At 36.6% G+C, this 21,181-nt stretch overlaps 1 protein-coding gene across 4 annotated transcripts in view; it reads left to right on the top strand.

Annotated features, from left to right (window-relative positions):
* Window positions 1-16,975, top strand: part of LOC117423214 (calcium-activated potassium channel subunit beta-2-like) — a 28,717-nt gene extending 11,742 nt beyond the window's left edge. For 2 of the 4 annotated variants that reach the window (XM_058990189.1, XM_034038710.3), the window contains 4 exons: window positions 7,512-7,628; window positions 9,923-10,093; window positions 13,342-13,537; window positions 14,328-16,975. In XM_058990189.1, coding sequence (XP_058846172.1) covers window positions 7,512-7,628; window positions 9,923-10,093; window positions 13,342-13,537; window positions 14,328-14,606 — 763 coding nt within the window. In that variant the 3' untranslated portion in view covers window positions 14,607-16,975. Of the gene's footprint in view, window positions 1-6,446; window positions 6,581-6,996; window positions 7,113-7,511; window positions 7,629-9,922; window positions 10,094-13,341; window positions 13,538-14,327 lie in introns of those variants that run through there. The other 2 variants (XM_058990190.1, XM_034038713.3) reach the window with 2 other exon arrangements.
* The last annotated feature ends 4,206 nt before the right edge of the window (window positions 16,976-21,181 follow it).

Genomic DNA, 21,181 nt, shown 5'->3' with positions numbered 1-21,181 from the left:
AAAGTTTTTTTCTTTTTTGTTGTTTGCTGATGTAGTGCATTGAAATAAACAATAACCATAATGGAAATGCAGTATACAATAGTGTCTATTGATTTTATGAAGCGTTTTCCATTGAATAGTTTGTTGAATCACCTGCTGGTTGTATTAAAAAAAATAGTATTCAATTTCCTGTTCAACCACTGCTTCATTTGATCAAAAGAAAGGTATACCTCACAATAAGAGGTGTACACTGTGGACATTTGAATGTCACTTTTATGAGGACGTCACCTATGATGAATCATTGTAACTATTCGATATGTTTTGTTATCGGAATAAAAATAGGTGCTCGCTATTGAATTCGATCTCGTGCTGTAAGGAGTAACCTGTCCTGCACAGACCTCTTACCTTAATTTACTTCGTTTTCCATATTGTGATGGTCCTATTGTCCTGCATAAGGAGAAAAAATAGATACAGTATTAAAAGAGCATTTCTTCTTGCCTAGGGGCTTGTGCCACATGTTTCCAGTAGTACATATCTGAAAAGGTTTTTTTAATTCAATTATTCATCTGACCAGGAGTGTGCCACAAAGATTTGTTTAACCGATTTCTGGAATCATGCTTCAAAGGTAAGCCTTTCTGCAATTTTGTTGGATCTTTCCTTGTTAAATTGAATAGCACTTTTTTTTTTCATCAGCAATTTACACAGCAGGCTTTATTAGCATATATTTAACTATCAGTTAAATATATGCTAAAGCCAGTTGTGTTGGTACACCTTTTGAATGTGCATGAACAGTACAATGACTAGACAAACATGTTTTCAATGAAAAGGGTGTTTAAACAAATTGAGCTTGGCTGAAACCCTGCACTTTAATTATTATTATTATTATTATTATTATTATTATTATTATTATTATTATTATTATTATTGTTATTGTTATTGTTATTGTTACTGTTATTATTATTATTTTTTTTGCAATTGCTTTTGTTCTGTGTACTTCGATGTAAAAGCAGAAACTCCTGTCTGTTGGTATTTAATAATAATGTAAAAACTGCTGGTATATGATAACAGATTTGTAAGTTTATATGTTTTTAAGGTGTTTTTTAAACCAGTTTCATTTCATTTTGATAGCTGTGTTGTGATATGTTGTTCTTAGGTGACAGATTCTAATTTTGACAATTTAAAAAATACAGTTAAAAGCTAACCTATTTTTCAGTATGCAGTGTATATAACTCCCCTTACTTCCCTTAAAAAAAGAGACAATCACATTTTTATAATAAATCTGGGGAGACTTTCTATACATCATATCATAAAACAAAACTCTTATTTGCACCATAATGTGTTGCAGCTGAATTCCCTGTCTGAGCACAGTTAGGGATGATTTTGCATTCAGTTAAATAGCAATATCTATAGGACCATTGTCTTCTTTGACTATCACCCAAGAGATTGACATTCCCCAAGAAGACTGATATTTTTTAATTAACGCTCTCTCTTTCACAATGTGCTGGAAGTCTATGGAGATCTGTTTTTTTGGGTGGTCCTGCAATTTAAAGTTTAACCCACAAAAAATGACATTGGAAAATCAAGTAGAACAACCCTCTTTCAGATGACTCTTATTGGATCTCATGCACTGCAGTAACTTGATTTACTCCAGTGATCTATGAAACCAAGGCTAAACCCCAGAACACTAGATCAAAGGTCCTGCTGTACATCTTGTGAAGTCTACAGGTATTTTTGGAAGTGTTTACTACCTGTTAACCTCATACCATACAGGCAGAACTAATTAATGGGCCTGACAGGTAATAAAACTGCTAAAGAGGTTGAGCATGGGCATTAGCGCTGGCTGCTGGAAAGGAAAACTGCAAACGTGGAGGTTTTTGAAAATGCACACCACAGAAATTAACCAAGAGCAAGCATTCAGGGTACTGTTAAGGTAACCTTGTCCATGAATGATTTCTTTTGACATGCATGGTCTAGAATTAATCAGTGTTTCTCAAAGGGATATGCCAGTACTATATTGAAGCTGCTGGATGTTTCCATGCAATTGATTAAACTTGCTATTTATGCCTGGTTTCATATTTTGGGCATTTTCATTGGTAAATGGGTTGTTGTTTGGTTATCCCTTAAATTATTCAAAGTTGTTTCTGCTGTTACTTTTCCTTTTTTTGTTATTGCTGTTTTTAAATTCAGGATTATGAACCAGGGATCAGTGAGTAGAACTGATAAGAATGGGAATATCTGAAGTATATATTTATTGTATAAAAACATGATGATTATCTGAATGACCCTGCAGTCCTTACTCTTGATAGTACCTTAAAACACCACGCCAGACTCCAAAACTATCTATAGTTGCACTAAAAACAAAGTGTTCAAAAATGACAAATGACAGGGAATCTCTGTGCTGCCCTGTGGTTTTATTACAAGGCTTTTAAATGCTGTGAAGCGCATATCCCTGACCCATTTGTACAGTTCACTTCATCTTGCATTTGGTTTGGATGGCTTTTTTTCCCCCGTTGAAATCTCCAGCTATGGTTTATCCTCTTGAGGACTGGTAGTAGAGCTGATAGTGCAGTTTGTTTAACAGGTCATGTTGATTCAAGAAAAACAAATCTATTTAAACTACCTTTCCTGGAACTCCTAACTATGCATTACAGCCATTTATACCCCAGCCACTCTTTCTCTATACTGCCCCCCCCCCCCCCCACATTAAATACAGTGACAGAGGAACTCAGATTGGGTGTTGTTTTAAAGAGTATTGCATTGATGCTGTAATGACATCATCGCCCATCCTTTCACAATGACTTTCAATACACACAAATAGTACTGCCCCTGCCATTTGTAGATGTAGAATAATAGCTTTTACACGCTCTGGAAGACAGTTATAGGATCATCTGACAAGGCTGCTTATAAATTACCAGTTTTGAATTTGAGACATTTAACTTTGACGTGTTCCTCCTTAATCCTCCCTTCTTGTCCTCTTATGAGAATGGACGTAACTTCAGTCTTAACTCTTTGCTAGTCTTTATTTGAAATGTATCAATTTGGGACCAATCTGTCCCTTATAACCTACTTACTAACCTGTGTTTTAATTGTCTCGTTCAGACAATGAAAAAGCCACATTTCTGTTCCCATACTGGTACATCAAGTGCTGTCTTGGACAAGGAAAATGAAAGACTGCACATTTGTAAAAGTAAAATGAGTGTGTCATAGTTCGTATGGTCCTCTCACCCACCCATGAGAAAGATTCAATCATTTTTACAAGGTGACTTTTCTACATATTTAGACATGGAGAATACGTGGGGCTGGTAGAGTTCAAAAGGTTACACTGTCACATAATTTGAATGGAATGAGGAAGGCTGTTAGTCCCAGCACAGGGTTCTCCAGACAGGGTAAAGTAATCTTAAAGCTTGGTAAGAGCACATTTAGAGATAAGTGGCAATAACTCAATGCTGAAAACACTCCAAATGATTGCAAACACCATAAATAGTAAGAGGAGCATTAAAAAAGAAATGACGACATTTCATGGTACTTATTCTTAAATAAGGTTTGTTCCCCCCATCCTCCAAGACATTTTTAAGCACTTGACTGCCTAGTTCTTTTGGGACAGTGTACATTAATGTTGACCTCAGAGTTTCCAGGGTTGCTCTTGGTAGAAAGTTGACACCAAAATAGTTGCTATGGTTTGCTTTCTTGGAGATTAACTTCAGTTGTGCTACCTTTTGGTGAGGTTCATTATTCTATCCTCCACAGGTCCATTCATTCTCCACGAGTTCCAATTTGTTTTTTAATCTTTTCATTTAAGTTTAGATTGTCCCTGGCTGTGTTCATAATGCATACACTTGCTCTCAAAAGCCTGCCAAGAAGTTACACAGATATGGGGTAGCTATAAGTGGCGTCCCTACTGCTGCAACAACCTGCATCGATCACTTACACACTAGGAACCAGGCAGCACAGCTCAGTGTATCAGTGGGGAAGCCATTTATTGTGGCATCACAACTATGGAGCATTCTGTCACTACAGTGTTTTAGAGGAATGAACAAAACTAGCAAGGCATGTCAATGGAAAATGATATGCCGTTAATACATTACAAGCAATTATTTTGCCTTTCTGGTTTCACAGCGATGTGTAGCAGTGCTTGTAGTGCTATGCTTGCTGTTTTCATTGCTATTGGTTGATGGGTCCAATTGGCCAAACAGAGGGTTGCCATTTCATTTGCTTTCTCACTTTTGGATTTCACAGCCCCCTGTAATGAGTACAGTACTGTTTTTAACTGTTGATTTAAAAGTAGCAGTGATGCATGACCAGGTTACTTTAAAAGAGCAACCACAATGATGTTGAAGGTAAACTTGATAGGATTACAAGTTTACCTCAACTTGATGTGAATGTGATGCAAGCAGAAGGTGTTGCAGCTACCTGTACGATACTGATAATCCAGCATGTGTTTTCAGCAGACTGTGTTATTTGTATTACTCAGGTAGCCGTTAGCAGTGACAGTACGAGAGTGATAATAAAAAGTCTTTTTTCTTCTTTTAAAAACCCAGCTGTACAAATGGGTAACTGTATGTAAAAATAATGTGATATCTTGTAACAATTGTAAGTCGCCCTGGATAAGGACGTCTGCTAAGAAATAAATAATAATAATAATATGGCTCTTCGTTAAAATCATCATCACTGCTGTCCTTTAGAGTTTCCCTTCTGTGATGTCCTTAGTGGCACAATTTCATGCAAGATTAGGCATGTAATTATGTGTTAAATGGGGGAGGTTAGCAGGGATCACACCGCTAATGATGTTACATATGGACACTGTGTCCACTAAAACAATAAAGCAGAAACCTTACCCTCTAAACAGGGGTGTTAATGGGGTGCTATTTATAGTACCCTGCCTTGATCTGATATAGAGGCAGGGTAATTGATTAGGGGTTCAAACAGGGGTACGCAGGACGACTCAGAAATGCACAAATAAAAATGAAAGCAAGAGAAAATAATGATCTTTAATTTTTTTAACAGTATTATATATCTCTAAACCACGATTTATATTTATTTTATGAGTTCTATACAAATTGACAAAGCTATATTCTGTGTCCTTCTGCCGTGACCTCAACCTAGAAAAGTACTACCATCTGCATGCTGTGTGATTGATTTCTCTCTGAGCATGGAACAGTGGCTGAAACACTAACAAGTGAACATGTGACTGGACCCATGTGAAATGCAATTACTATTAGCAATGAAAACTGAGATCTTGGAAATGAAATTTAAGATACAGGTTATGATGAAGAGTGACATATTCAACGTTTGAGTGCTAAACTAAAATTCAATTAATCTGGTGATGGATCTGAATTGCCATTTAAATCATAAATGGTGGTGTTTTACACATCTTCACAGACAGAAATACTTTAAAGAGACTCACACTGTTAAATGTATAGTTATAATAGCCATTTCTACTTTGTACCTCTCCTACCTATTTGTTATTATTATTTGTTTATTTAGCAGACGTCTTTATCCAAGGCGACTTAGAGACTAGGGCGTGTGAACTGTGCATCAGCTGCAGAGTCACTTACAACCACGTCTCACCCAAAAGACGGAGCACAAGGAGGTTAAGTGACTTGCTGAGGGTCACACAATGAGTCAGTGGCTGAGGTGGGATTTGAACCAGGGACCTTCTGGTTATAATCCTGTTTCTTTAACCACTGGACCACACAGCCTTCTTACCTGTCCTTGTACTGTTTTCCTGCGTAGAAATATTCTGTAGCCAAGGATATTAAGAACGGGGGGGACCAAATGCAACCTTTTTGAATTGATCAGGTATGTTACATGGAAGGAGGGACCCATTGCCTCTACATCTACTTTTTAGGGGAAGATACTGTATGCAAAGTCAAATGTCAAACAAGTTTAATTTATATTCAAACATAGACAACTGAATTGTGGAAAAAATGCATTAAACAGAAACCAAGTAATTATATTTTTAAATTAAAATTGAACTGATGACGGGACACTGCTGCTTTAAATTGCAAACAGTGTGGGATAGCATTATGAAATAAGCTCTCATGAAGGTGACTGTAAATACCAACTGGGGGAGAGATGGAAACAGTCAGATTTATTGATGACAAATTCAGATCTGAGGGTAAAGCTGCAATGTGCCACTAAATGCACTGGAACCCTATGCTTTTCACTGTATTTGTTTATATAATTTATTTATCTATGTACTATTTATTTATTATATATATATATATATATATTTTTTTTTTAAGGTCTTGAATTTGCTTCGCTACTGGAGATTGAGCCACAGAGCAGAGATATTAAAAACAGATGTCATGTGAACATTGTTCTGCAGGCATGCCTCTAGCCTGCCCTGTACTGCACTGGAGAGACCATCAGTAAAGATAGTTTGGCTATTTCACCTCCATACCATGTTGCACTTAAATCTTCTTCCCAATGTAATTATTGGTCTCTCTTTCTGAGACTGCTACAGAGTTACCAAGAGCCAAATGTGCCATTGTGTTGCTTATGTGTGATTGCTGGAACCAATTGGATAGCAATTTCCTATTGAACGGAGCAAGCTTCAAATCCAGGCTTTCCGAGGAGAAAGGCTCAAGCAATTACCCATGTGAGACCTTGCTAATGCTTTATTAATATTGTCATTTAAATGCTGTCATTATATTTCATAAAACAATAATTAAAAAAAGAGTAATGTAGTTAGTTAATACATTTTCTGGTTTAACATAAATAATCCTAGGTGACACTACAATATGGATGATCTATTACCAAGCTAGCCTTCGACAGTTCTACATAAACCATGAAGGTTGCCGGAACAAAGAGTTAATTGACTTCAGGTGCACAGACGAAAAAGCGGAACCCTAACATTTACTCTGCACGCATCAGCAATCAATCACAGCTCTGGAACACCTGTGCCACCACGTTGCTATGAGTCTCCCAGGCAGAGCCAATCACAGAGTCTGTACAGAGGGGACTTTAAACTACAATTAAATCTCACTGCTCATTTATGGTAACAGATCAGTGCTTTCCAACTGCACCATGACGCCCAATCATTATTTTACCATCAACAGAGATAACAGAATGAGTGTTCACTAGCAAAGCAGTCTGGAAATTAAAAGCGCAATGTAAAAATGGTTTGCAAGGTAGAGAAAGCTTTGTGTGTACGCGTCTGTGTGAGATTTATCTAGGCTGCCAGATTAAGGTGATTTGACAGGGATGTTCAACCTCTAGCTCCTGTGCTGTTTGCCAAAGCACACCTGTTAAGAAGAAGAAAAAAAACAAGTGGGCTAACTTTCCTTCTCAGTGCTTTTTTTTTAGTAAAGACCATGTAAATTGGAACCAGGCAGATCTTAAATGCTTAAATGGGTGAGAAGCTTTTTTTCATGACATCCAAAATTGCTTCTTCACTGTCAAAAGTTTTGAAAAAAACAAATCCTGTGCATTTGGGGTGGTGGAATGCATGTCCTGAGGGGCACTTATTGCATCAGGCCACGGTGTTCGTGGCTGTTTTGTTTCAGATGCTGTCTCTCTCTCTCTCCTAGGTCTTTTGCTCATCAGACTCAAAGCTCTGCAGTAAGAAGTGGAGAAGGTGGGAAGTTCAGCAAGATGTTTCTTTGGACAGGCAGCAGAGCTGCACAGGGCAGCCAATATGAAAGAAGGTACTGTAGTTCTAAAAACTGTTCAATTACAGGGTTCCTGTACAAAAAGCGGTGCCTAAATCTATTCAAAATAATATGCCAGAACAGTACTAACAATGCCCATGGTTGTGGCTGGTTTTACTGAAATGTTACTTGCAGTGTTTTATAGCACAGCAGTGTAGTATGTTATTCATATGGGTTGGATAGCTACTGTGCAACAAATGAGTTATTAGGAAAGCATTATTTTATTATGGGATACCATTTCACTCATCTAGAGAAAAGGTATGGTTAGTCTTTTGATTTTGTTCCTTGTCTGTGCATATTAGATAAAATCGTAAAAGTCCAAACCCTTCTATTTTATTTTATTTTTTTTACCCAGTTTATATGACAAAAAAATAGGATTCAACTCTTACGTGCATGATAAAATGACAAAGTAATGATAAATTAATCACACTCGTAAAAAATATAACGTATATCATCTTCATGGTGGCCATCGTTCTCGACCACAAATCTTTTATTAGTATTTTTTTTTCCATTTTTCTTGTGATTTTAAAAAAAGAAAAACAGTAAAAAAAAAAACACACCAAAAATATCCCTGTGCCGTTGCAGATGTAAAGATACAAAAAACTGATCACATTCTTTTCAATGAGTTGAATTTTGAGGTGGTGGATATAGTCTTGATAGAAACAACTACAACAATGATCTTACCAGAGAGGGACAAAATAAATGACAATATAATAACAACAACAGTAATGCACAATGGAGACTATTTTATATGGAACTGACACTAAACCGTTAACCCTGTAATTCAACTGTAAAATAATTCTGCAAAAAACAGCCTTTTATTAGTATGTTTATATTCTTGAATGTTTAATAATTATAGATAAAAAAAAATTGCCTTGTATTGTACTTGGTGTACCACTACTGTTAAATGGTGATTAATAGGTTTGTATTCCTTTTCAGGAAGAACTATACAGTATGCAGTTTAAATATGTAGTAGTATATACATACTCTTGTAAATTGTTTTCAAATCCATATAAGAGAAAAGGTTTCCTATATATGATATCAGGGAGCCTACATGTAATTTAAAACCATTGCATGTAGTGGCAAGCCCGTTTCACAGGGAAGGGGAACTTGAGTCCCCACAGCTTTAACTACCTTTGGGAAATGTTAATGTCAATAAAGTAACATGTCTGAAATAATTTTAAACACACACCAAGGAATTCTATGTTGGTCTGAATCTGAAGTGGAGTGTGAGACGCTGTAGCTTTAAGGTTGCTGTGCACATTATAAGCAGTGTTCACACACATCTGGGGCTGACAGATGGTTTGGATTCTGTTTTAGGTAAAAACCCTGGAAGTTTTCCATCTACAAACACCCCTGGCATTAGAGGGCAATTCATTATATATAAGATATGAGACCTGAAACCTGAGAACCTTCTGTGCAGTTCAGTTTGTTTACACCCTTTTAATTTAATTTAGTTTTAGCTGGAGAAGCAGATGGTTGTACAGTTTGTGATATCTTCAAGTTCTGGTATCACTCACAAAGCAACATTTTAGAAAATGAAAAATGTAGTAAGAAATAAATTTTAAAAAAGTCTATCCCCTTCTTACAAGTAACATTTATCGGAACACAACTTTTGACCAATTGGTCCTACTTTATAATAATTACAGAGTAATTAATGAGGTAATTACTTGTAATTCTCTTTCGTACACAGTAATGGCTGTTAATTCTCTTAATGATAATTAGGATTAAGGTTAGGGTAAGGTAATGAAATAGTAAAAAAAAAATCACATTTTATAATAAGTGAAATGTAAAAGTAATTACATATGAAGAAGCTTTTCTTTTGAATTCAAAGTAAGTAAACATAATAGTTAACCCATTAATTCAAGATGAATAACCTTATATATTAACATATTGTGGTGAACCTCGGAGCCTGAAAGCAGGGGCTTCTCACAGGCGGAGGTCGGACGTGAACCCTGGGCCTCCCCCATTGAAGCATTTAACTTTAAACAGTCCAGGAGAGTTTTAGTTTCTATTTCATAATAATAATAATAATAATAATAATAATAATAATAATAATAATAATAATAATAATAATAATAATAATAATTATTCATGTTTTTTTTATATACTTTGGACTACAGCATAAAGTACTTTTTGATCATGTGATCCTGCATTAGCCAATTGGGATGTGAGTTGCAATCTAAGGGTTTATTAAAAAGTGATCCAATAAAAAATACATATATATATAGAAAAAGCTACTTTCAAAACAATGTGGAGCCCTACATCTGTAATAATCCTTTATTTATCAGGACTGTTTACCAGAAAATCAGAGAACACAGCTACCTGGATAAGAGGAAGACGGTGACTGCTCTGAAGGCAGGGGAGGACCGGGCCATTCTCCTGGGCCTCGCCATGATCGTGTGTTCCATGATGCTGTACTTCATCCTGGGGATCACAATCCTCCGATCCTACATGGAGAGGTAGGTCTGTGGTACTGGGGGAATGAATTAAATTGTAGTGGGATATAGTTTGTTTAATTGTATCCAACTGGGCATCTTCTACTATCTGGTGAAGCAGTTGGTTGACATTTATACATGGGTATAAATCTATACATTAATAAATCTATACAATAAATTTAAAGTGACAAGAGATGTAAACCCAGGAGTCAACTGTCAACCACAAAAAAAGAGAGAAACTATACAAGACAGTACATTTCTTTTTGTTATAGTAATTATTTAAAAAAAATATATATATATATATAATATATACAAATTGCAGTTACTGCAGAGTCTTTACTGGGGCTGCCCAAATGTATTATTGTATATTAAATTTAAGTAAGAACAAAAGAGAGTTTACAAACGAGAGGAGGCCATTCAGCCCATCTTGCTCGTTTTGTTGTTAGTAGCTTATTTATCCCAGAATCTCATCAAGCAACTTCTTGAAGGATCCCGGGTGTCAGCTTCAACAACATTACTGGGGAGTTGGTTCCAGAGTCCCACAATTCTCTGTGTAAAAAAAAAAAAAAAAAAAAAAAAAAGTGCCTATTTTCTGTTCTGAATGCCCCTTTATCTAATCTCCATTTGTGACCCCTGTTCCTTGTTTCTTTTTTCAGGTCAAAAATTAGACAGTTAGAATTTTGAATGCTTGAATCATATCGCAGCATAGTCTTCTTTGTTCAAGACTGAATAGATTCAATTCTTTTAGCCTGTCTGCATATGACATGCCTTTTAAACCCGGAATAATTCTGGTCGCTGGTCTTTGCACTCTTTCTAGAGCAATATCCTTTTTGTAGCGAGGTGACCAGAACTAAACACAATATTCTAGATGAGGTCTTACTAATGCATTGTAAAGTTTTAAAATTACTTCCTTTGATTTTAAATTCAACACTGTCCAAGCATTTTGTTGGCCTTTTTTTATAGCTTTCCCACATTGTCTAGATGAAGACATTAATGAGTCAATATAAACTCCTAGGTCTTTTTCGTAGATTCCTTCTTCAATTTCAGTATCTTCCATGTGGTATTTATTTATAATCCACATTTTTATTGCCTGCATGCAGTACCTTACACTTTTCTCTATTAAATGTTGTTTGCCATGTGTCTGCCTAGTTCTGAATGCTGTGAAGACCATTTTGAATGATCTTTTGAATGAAGTACACAATGCAATAGGTCACCCAAATTAATAATAGGCATTGCCCACAGAAAATGCAATCTTATACAAATTTGCTTATTCAATTGATATTATATATATAATAAAGTTTGTCTGTCTGTCTGTTCCTTTATGCATTCGGACCCCGCATGGCCTCCTCTTTCATCCAGGGGAAGGTCGAGGGCTATGTTTGGATCCAAACTTTTGACCCCCGGGGTACTTTATTTAGTAACCCCATTGCTGAATCACTACAATAGTCATGTATCTCAAATTAAAGAAACCCACAAAACCAAAAAAAAATAAAGTTAAAAAAATGACTTTGGGGTTTACAGTGTAGGGTTTCTGTGACGTCATAAATTACGAGACCGAAGGTGGAGTAATTTATAAACTGTCACAGGAACCTGAGATAGAATTGTTTTCCTGTATTATTTATCTTCTGTTATTTTTTGTAATACCCTTGTGATGCTAATATTAAAGAAGACAAGGTTCAGCAGTACAGTTGGGTTTTTTTAAACGTAGTGTTTCAGTGCTGTACAGATGTTCTATGTCATTATCCATTTCTCTGAGATACGAATGTACCTGCTTTATTTTTTTATTTTTATTTATTTATTATTATTTTATTTTTTTATGAATTCTCATTTTGTTGATCATTAATAAACATTTCTGTACTGTGGGTGTTGTCGAGTGATTGAAAACGAGACATTTTGTGTTTGAATTGAAAGTGATGGTCTCGGAGTCAAATGGGTCAGAGTTCAAGTATATTTTCCTCTAGAGGAATTGTCACTTTTTGACCTCACTAATGTGGTATTATGCCTTGTTTTTAGAATGGCTCAGGATGCAGATATAGCCTTCATCCATGTATTATGTATATACACACACGAAGTGTAGAATATACTTCACAACCTCAATCACTGTAATAAGTAATAAACAGCCACATTATTTAAAGCGTGACTGACATTTTATAACTTTTTTTTTTATTATTATTCTTATAACTGGAAATCTTCATTTCATGGAGCTCCCTGAAAAAATAGACCGCATGTATACTAACCTTCAATGAGCGTAGGGTGCTGCTGCTGTTTTTATTAACCAGAAGGCTCTGAAAGTGATCTATTAGAAAAGCAAAATTATCTCGTCCCGCTGCAGATTGTACTGGGATAAGTGTTGCCATAAATGTCAGTCAGTGGCAATTAAAAAGCAGCTGGGGCTTAGTATCTGCAAGTGGAGAGAGGAACTGACGTACAGACCAGCCAGCAGCCTGCCAACAGGGGAAGTGACTCACCAGCCAGCAGATTTGAGTATAATAACATGGCTTGTTCAACTGAGAACCCAATGAGACGTACTTTAGAAGAGTTGACTAAGATGTAAAACCCTGGAAGGAGCATTGCTTTCTGTACAGTTCCTTACTTGTAACAGAAATCACAGCGGGAGATGTTTTTTCATCATACTACTAGCTAGCGACTTCAGTGAAGAACAGCTATGGCATTCTGTATCTGAAACAGATGAAACCAAAAGGCAAGATCTTTCACAGTTACAATTTATGAACAATAATTTGCATCTTAAGAAACGTTATTGGCTTTTTAAATGCATTCTTCGCATAGAGTGATCTTTAGTAGCAACGCAGTCTTTATACGTGTTGCACAGTCCTTGTATACAAAGAATGTTGTGTAAAGTCTCGACCAAATTACCTTTTATCATTTGCAACAGTATTACATTCTTCTTATTAGATTAATTTTGATAAGAGACACAATTTCTAAGCGCTCAGGAGGCAGCAACAGTTTTGTAGGACTTCACCTACTAACACCTGTCATAACTGTAGTATTGTTTTTTTAATTGTTAAGATTTTTTACAAAAGCAATCGTATTTGTAAATATTTCTAAATGTATCATTTCAATGTGTGGTTTTTCTACACTCTGTAAAAATTGGGGAGGGAGGGTGGGGGGTAATAAAATGACAATGATGAGATTCAGGGAGCTAGCCTTTTCAAGGTCAGCCTCCTTGTGTGCTTTATGAAGCTGCTTCCTTGAGGTAGGATCCAGTAACTGGTGCATAATCACTTCATGCTGTTTCTTTCATACTTCTCAAGTGTCTGGACGGAGGAGTCGTGGTGCACTGTGCTCAACTCTAGCAACATAGGAGATATGACCTGTACATTCAGCTGTGGCTCAGACTGCTACGAAGTCTCAAAGTATCCCTGTCTGCAGGTCTTTGTCATCCTGAACTCCTCCGGAGAAGTGTATCGGCTGTCCCACACAGAGGAGACGCTGGAAATCAATCCAGAGGTAAGCAGCAGAGACATAACACTATGTCTGTGACCTTCGGTGGCAAAGGCTGCTGTCGTACACATTAACCTAGTTTAGGCAAAATAAATTGATGATGATGTCAGGGAGCCTGAAAATGACAATGTTGAAAGTGAAAATTGATTTTGTGTTAGAAGCTGAGATGCTTTCAGGGTAATGGGGAAGAGGAGGCGGCATATCTGACCTTAGCAATGCTCAGTGACTTTTCTGAGGGATGCTTTGTGACGTTTCCCTTTCCCTGTATCCCTCTCCAGTTCCTTTTTTTTTTTTTAGTAATAGTTTCCATTGGTTGCACCCGCCCATACATGAATTTAGATCGCTTCCAATGCTGTTCCTTTTGAATGCCAAATGCAACCCGTGTGTCTACATGTTAATGCTACATCATGCTGACCAAAGGCACTAGAGCTGATGTGAAAAGACTTGGCAAAGCATGGTACCATAATCCAATGTTTAGGTTCTAATCACCTTTGCCATAGCATTAGACCATTGCCCTCTTATTCAGAATAGAGCCCTTAATGTGTTTTTTGTTACCTGTGTGTTCTGTATGATTTTCTATTGCATTTGCATTTGCGTTCAGTATCTTTCATTATTTGTTAATGCTTAGTTCAGAGAACCATATTGTAGAAATGACAAATGAAAACAACTGACACCAATAAGTTTGACAAATGGCATATTATATTGATTGAATGCAAAAAGATGTAAGTGTGCAGATTTTACAACTTAAGAATCAATAAATCAAGTAGTCTTTTTTTCTGCTTTTTTTTCTCCCTAGTGTTTTTATGTACCAAAATGCAAAAAGACGTGCAACATGACTGTAATCGAGAGCATTGCTGAGCATTTCAAAAGGCATCAACAGTTTCCATGCTTTCATGACCGGGAGAGAAAACAAGAGAATGTCCTTTTGACTAGACTGTACGGGCCCAGCACTCTCTTTCATTCCCTCTTCTGGCCTACCTGCATGGCCGTTGGAGGTACCCTCATCATCGCCATGGTGAAGCTCACTCAGTATCTCTCCTTGCTCTGCGAGAGCATCAGTAAAATCAAGAGGTGAAATGTAAAAGCAAAAAACTGTCTTACACTCCACACCAAAGAACCTTAAGAAGTGTAAAAAAATGCTATATTCCCAAAATACTGTATCTGAAAATTCTTGTTTGCCACATTTCCTAACACTTTTATCTTGCTAATAGGGTCAAGTATAGAAGCAGTGTATTCCTCATTTCTGAACATTTTGATCCAGGTCTGTGCAAGGCAACTGTTCCTGCCTGTCATGTGAAGGCATTCTAGAACCGAATACTTCCAGTCACCACCATTTCTCTTCTGGAAACTCAGTTGCTGTAAGCTTCTCTCGTGTGAAAGAAAAGTATCATAAAAATGGTGGATGTTAATGAAAAAACAATGAATTTCTTTCAAGCGAGAACACTTTTCAGAAAACCAGCAAGAAAGGAAAAGGAAGTTTATCCATCAAGTTTAAAGCCAAGAAATACCAATACGCAGAGCCAAACTGAAAGTGAAATGGATTGCAATGCTGTTGCAAGTATGTTCAAATCAGTGATGCTCAAGTAATGCCTGTTGGAGGATCAGGACTGTGGGGTGGTATAACACAAACTCTAACCAAAATATCAGGTAAAAATGTGTATGTATTCATGTCATGACATGCTTCTTCTCATGCTTAGGTCTTATATTCACAAAGCCAAATGAATGAAGGACAGGCCATTTTTATACATTCAAGTGTAACCCATTGTGCACATCTCAAGAGGTGTAACGTGATTATTTTCTATACAGGTGGAAAAGAGAGAATAAAATCGGTAGCCATCACACAGTAAAGTAATGGACAGTTTATTGGGATTATATTTTATTGTGCTACTTTGTTGCATTATAATTCACACCGTCCTTGGACAACAATGCTAGTGTGACAAGCTATGCCCTTGACCCCTTGGTGCTAGAAGTAATCAATTGGCTTACTGATGACAAATGTGAACTGTCATGTGACGTCCCAGATACCCGACATGCAAGACATTCCCAGCGAGGCATTTAGAAACAGTTTCCCTGTTCCATGGAGGTTCAAACGCACTAGACAAAAATTGTTTAAGAAATTGCTTGTGAAGTTTTTTGTACTGTTGATGCTTTTTTCTTTTTATAAATAACCTGGGGCCAACAGGAAGCAATGGGTTATGGGCATTTTCCAACAGAATAATACTGTTTAAAAGAATGTTATTTAATTAAAAAACTAAATGTTGCCAATGCATAGAAGTTTAACATTGAGGATCACACTCATAAGTCGGTTGCTATTATACATGTCTTGACTGACAACACCATTATGATATAAAATGATAAATAAAGAAATCTGGAGCAGCTGCAAAAATCTGGATCATTTATAAATCTCCAAGGATTTCCCCAAATGATTTGAAAAAAACGACAGAGGTGACCAAAGCTGGCCCTTCGCTTCTGGTCTTTGTTCCAAGCCTGCTCTAAATTGTTTAATTGAACCAATTAAACCTCCATCCAGACTCTGAAGTAGTTAATTATATCATTTGACCTGTTAAGTGGAATGGCTGTCCAGGACAGTGATTGGACACCCCTGACTTATGACATAGATCCACCATGGACATTCAACAGTGTTTTGTCCATAAAGACTTTGGATTACTTTTTGCCTTACTAGAGATATACTTGAACTTCAGCCAAAAGAAAAAAAATACATATATAGTTAGAGTACTGACTGTATTCATAGCTAACATATTTCACAATCTCCTACGTCTGGGTTCAGGTCTCCTTTCGGTGGGGTTTTTACAGGAGAGGGCTAGAACATAGGGAGTTAGTAACTGACCTTAGAAACCAACTCTGAGGCAGACCTTTCCATAGCTTGAGGAGCTCAAGAAGACCAAGATTAATTAGTGGATGCACTTTCCCCACTATAAACTAAAGTGATATACATCTAGAAGCTGACTCCTACAGCCACCTGTATTAAAATAAGTGCCACCTGCTCCCCTTTTTTTAATAGATCAATACATCCGTTCTGAACATAAGAATTTATAATGCAGTAAAACTTGTATTAACAGGTCACCCGAATTGATTTTATTACATTGTTTATGTAAGTGAATGAACTTGTCTTTGGTCGACACCAATGCTCAATCAATGTTAATTCAGGTTTCACTGCAGAATATTGATGTTACTGATTCACTTCTATTCAGTTAATGCAAATTTCCTTTCACAAAACTGCAATTGTTTCCTGTTATATTGTCATTCCAGCTCTGGTATTGTATAATTTATCTCACAAAGCACATTTGTCTAGTATTAGAAGCCCTGTATTAGATAAATAACTGTTTGTCAAACTTCTGTTGATAAAGTTTTAAAAATTCACATAGTGACTTACTTTTCTATTTCGCTAACGATTAAAAAATAAAGGTGATCATTTTTAGATGAAAAAATTTAATACAATTGTGCACATTTCTTGTGGTTATTTCATGTGTTATGTAGCATCTTCCATCTCTCAGGACTGCCCTGGAAACACATGCTACCTGCAAGGTCAACCCAAACCTCTGCATAGATTAGGCATAGTGTCTATGAGTATGGTGACCTGCTCTGTTCCGTACAGATATTTCAGATAGGCAAGATAACTCCTATTAGGGTGGAGTTTGTGGCTGGGTCACCGCTGATGCAATGCTAACACAGTGGGCATAGATGTCCTTATAAAGAGATTGTGTGTAGCACTGTTTAACAACAATGCCAAGAGGGTCCTGAAACAATGCACATCTGACACAAAGCTCAATGCATATCACACATGACTTCCACAGACTTAGCACCTCCTGACAGCACTCGGTGGAAATCTACTTCATAAAAATGTATTTCACAATCTCTAAACGATGTACAGAATCAGCCTCCGCTACCCGCAGGCACAGACTGCACAGGCCTTGTCCATAATCCAGTATAAATACCACTGCAAGGCTGCACATTTCTGGGTATATACCAGAATTGTTTTATTTTAGCCTGGTTTTCTTTCATTTACACCTTCCCACCTCAGTTATGCAGTAAATTCCAAAACTGACATGCCTTCTCAGTTATTCACAGTGGCAAATAGGGCGCAATTTTGTATTCGGCATTAACTCACCATCCTACCTTGACATACTCAACCAGCAATCAGACGTGTTTTTTTTCCTATTACTTTTTTCTTTTTTTGGTGGGGGGGGGCTGCGGTATTCGTAACTGGACAGCCAATTAAATATCCAGTTCCATTGTTTGCAGTGATATCTTATAATAGCTATGCTTCAAGTGTTTACATAGGACGCCTCATGTTGCATCCCTCTGGCTTTTGGATATGATGGTTTAAATGTGCTTCCTGTTTCAGTGTGCGTTTGCTTTAAAGATTCCCAAACAACAGATGCTCAAAGGACTCTCAGCTGATGTTCTGGTGAGTTTGTGCAGTCAGTCTACAATTCTGACGTTGACTGCAGTCTGGGTCTGCAGCAGGTGAACGGTTGCTGTAACATTATCCATTGTACAGTAGAAGTGTTCCTGTAGCACCTGGTTAATACGAAATAGCTACAATTTGAGAGCAATGAGTGATAGGGTGTTTTGTTTGTGTAGGAATAGAAAAAAAAATATTGCTGATGCCATGTAGAAATTTGATCCCAGGCCAATATTTCAAGGAAAGCTGGTCTCTTTAGGACTCATTTTTTAATGTGACTGATTTTCCCCTTGTTGTAGAGTGGCGTAGTGGTCAAAGCTTATATGCACACTTTTCATAACTCAAATTTACAATATATTACCTGCTGCTCCCATTCCATTCCCTAAACTAACCTCCAAACCAAGGGTCGGGGCTCCTGTTTTATACAGGTGGCCATCCCCAAATTGGCCACATTCCAAACTTCTTTGTGCAGGGATGGGATTTTAACCCCATCCCTGCCAAACTGAAATCCTACAGCAGAACTGTGTTACATGCACCCTGCCACACCCCTAGTTAAACTTTAGGATGTGTTTGTACTTTGGCTAGGATTTCAATGATTAACATCAGCATAGAAGAAAGATGCCTTAAGTTTAAGTTAAAAGAAGACACATATTACCAGGCTGCAATATAAGGCATGAATAGGTGCAAAATACTTCTAGGAGACTCAGTAGAAAAATTGACTGTAGTCAAATCCACCTAATTTTTTTTTCCCTTGAACAGTTAAACAACCACTTTGAATCAGTTTCAGAAATATTGCATAAACACCAAAGAGTGTTTATGAAGAGGCAGACACACACTGCGCACTTGCAATTGAAGGTCTCTATGGATTTAAAATAAAGTACTCTGGCTCCCTCTGCTGTTCCCAACCCATTACTACACCTAATATTGAATAACGTTAGGAACTCCCTGTCTTGTGCAGCACAGCATACTGATAATTCTTTAAACAGTTAGAAATAAATATCTGTGTTTAATGACAGGAAACAAAAGTATATCCGGCAATAGCAAGGCACAGAAGAGGTGAGTCTATTAGCTGTTACTTCAAACTGTTTCCACATCTTATGAGTTATTAGTCTCCATTTGCAAACCAACAGCTTAGGAAATGCAGACATGCGACTCAGAAAAGCTTTGTTGAAATAGTTTGAATATTTACAGTCTATGCTATTGTGTTTTTGTATAAAATGTGCCACGCTATGATGAAAATAACAACATAGGAAAATCTCACTTGTACCAGAGGCAATAAAAAGTAACCACACCACCTGTACTTATTAAATTACACTTTTTATTTTTTTACTTTACAATACTATACTAGTAAATAATACAGCATCCAGAAAGTATATCCAAGAGGCAACCCTGTAAAAGCATCTTCAATAAATAAGCAAACAATATGCACCTCCAAGGAAAGTAGCTTTTAGTGTGATATATGTATATATGTATATATGTGATCAATAATCGATAGTTCACTGAAAGCCATGGATTCTTCTACCAGTAATGCAAGCTGACAAGCTTTTACTTCCAGTAATGATTAGTCACCCGCTGCACCGGACCAATAAAAGATTGGAAAGAGAGAAAATAAGCAGATGGCCAATTTACAAACCCCTGACAATACAGGTCATGTGACTTACAGCAAACAGCAGCTCACTTTACAGACTGCATGGAATCATATGTAAGAAACTGACCAAGGTCACAGTGCTCTTTTTGAATATGTTTTCCTGGTCGATTTCTGTTTCATTTAGTGTTGAGAGCTGTATGGAAGCATCTATTCATAAGAATGAGTCGGGGTTCCAGGAATAACCTGCACGTTCTTGTTTTGCATTTCCACACTGTTCAGTTAAATGTCTACAAGATAACATATTTATTAAGTTACCTTGACTGAACTGATAAAAATTATATTATTTCCGTAATTACCTGGTTAAGTCTAAAGCTAAATCAATTTATTAATTCTTACCTTAGAAAACCTGGATTTGATTTTTTTTTAAAAAATTTTTGCAGTGGAAAAAAATAAAAGCAAATACAATTACTGTAATTGAATAAATTAACCTTGAAAACAGTGCTTTTTATTGTACATGTCCCTGACGTGTTTGTTTCAATGTAGTCTTTTTTATTGTTTCTTATTCCTGACAATAATCCTCTTTGATCAGGGGTGTTAATTATTCAAATGCCTTTAGTAGAACTTCCTCTGACCTTGAACAGTGACTGGAGAGCTGTAGAGGGAAGGTTTCACTCAGCAGATCAGATTGATGTTTCCTAATCCCTGGTACAGTATGCTTATACTCACTATGCAGACCAAACATTCAGTGAAGCAGTTTGTGTTCCAGCACAGAAATCTCCTCTGAAACCCGTGTATAATTACAAGGGGAAAAAAACAGTTAATAGGATAAATAACTTCAAATGCCATTTTTAATAGAATTCTAACACAAGCCTGTTACAGCCATACTGGTAAATAAATTATAACTCGGTATTTGAGAACCTAGAACCAATCAGAATGATAGCAAATATCATTAAAAAAAAAAATAGTATAAATACTACCAACTGAGAATGGTTATGTGCCTGTTTTTATTGGTACTATTTAGCCGAAAATTGGTAGCAACTGGTTAATATGAATGTTTTTCAGGAATCAGATCCAAATATGCGAGTAGGACATTTCAATGGGCCCTAAATACAAAATGAATGAGAAGATTTCCTATAGTCCATATTTATTACAACACCACTTTTTCAAAGAAGCTTTGGAACTCAAACCTAATTTGATTCCATCTGATAATCTACAGCATGACTAATGCTGGATTGAATTGATTCCCATCCCTGCTACACTTTCATTTACTGTTGATTAATGAGATGTAGCAATTTGTAAAGTTGGTAAATCTGTTAATGTCTGGGAAGGTTTCCATGAAAGGAATCCCTAAGAAAATAGAAGAGCAAAGTCATCCCTGTAGACTAGACTGTTACATCTGAGCTGTACTTCCAAAACATGTTCAATATAAAAGGGAAATAGATAGCTCTCTAAAATAAAAATAACTGGTGCAACGGTCTACTGGTGTGTTGATTTGGACATAGCACTGTGAGGATCCTAACTATAATATTATTTCCTGGGCGTTTGATTTTTACAGGATAACCTCCAAAAATGAAAAAATAAATAAAAACAAACACAGCTCAGACCAAATTGCTCTTTCTGTATCTCTAGTTGAATA

The sequence above is a fragment of the Acipenser ruthenus genome, chromosome 17 (genome assembly GCF_902713425.1).
Source record: "Acipenser ruthenus chromosome 17, fAciRut3.2 maternal haplotype, whole genome shotgun sequence".
Taxonomy (NCBI): Eukaryota; Metazoa; Chordata; class Actinopteri; order Acipenseriformes; family Acipenseridae; genus Acipenser; species Acipenser ruthenus.
Note: the sequence above shows the minus strand (reverse complement) of the source record. Positions and strands in the feature narration are given on the sequence as shown.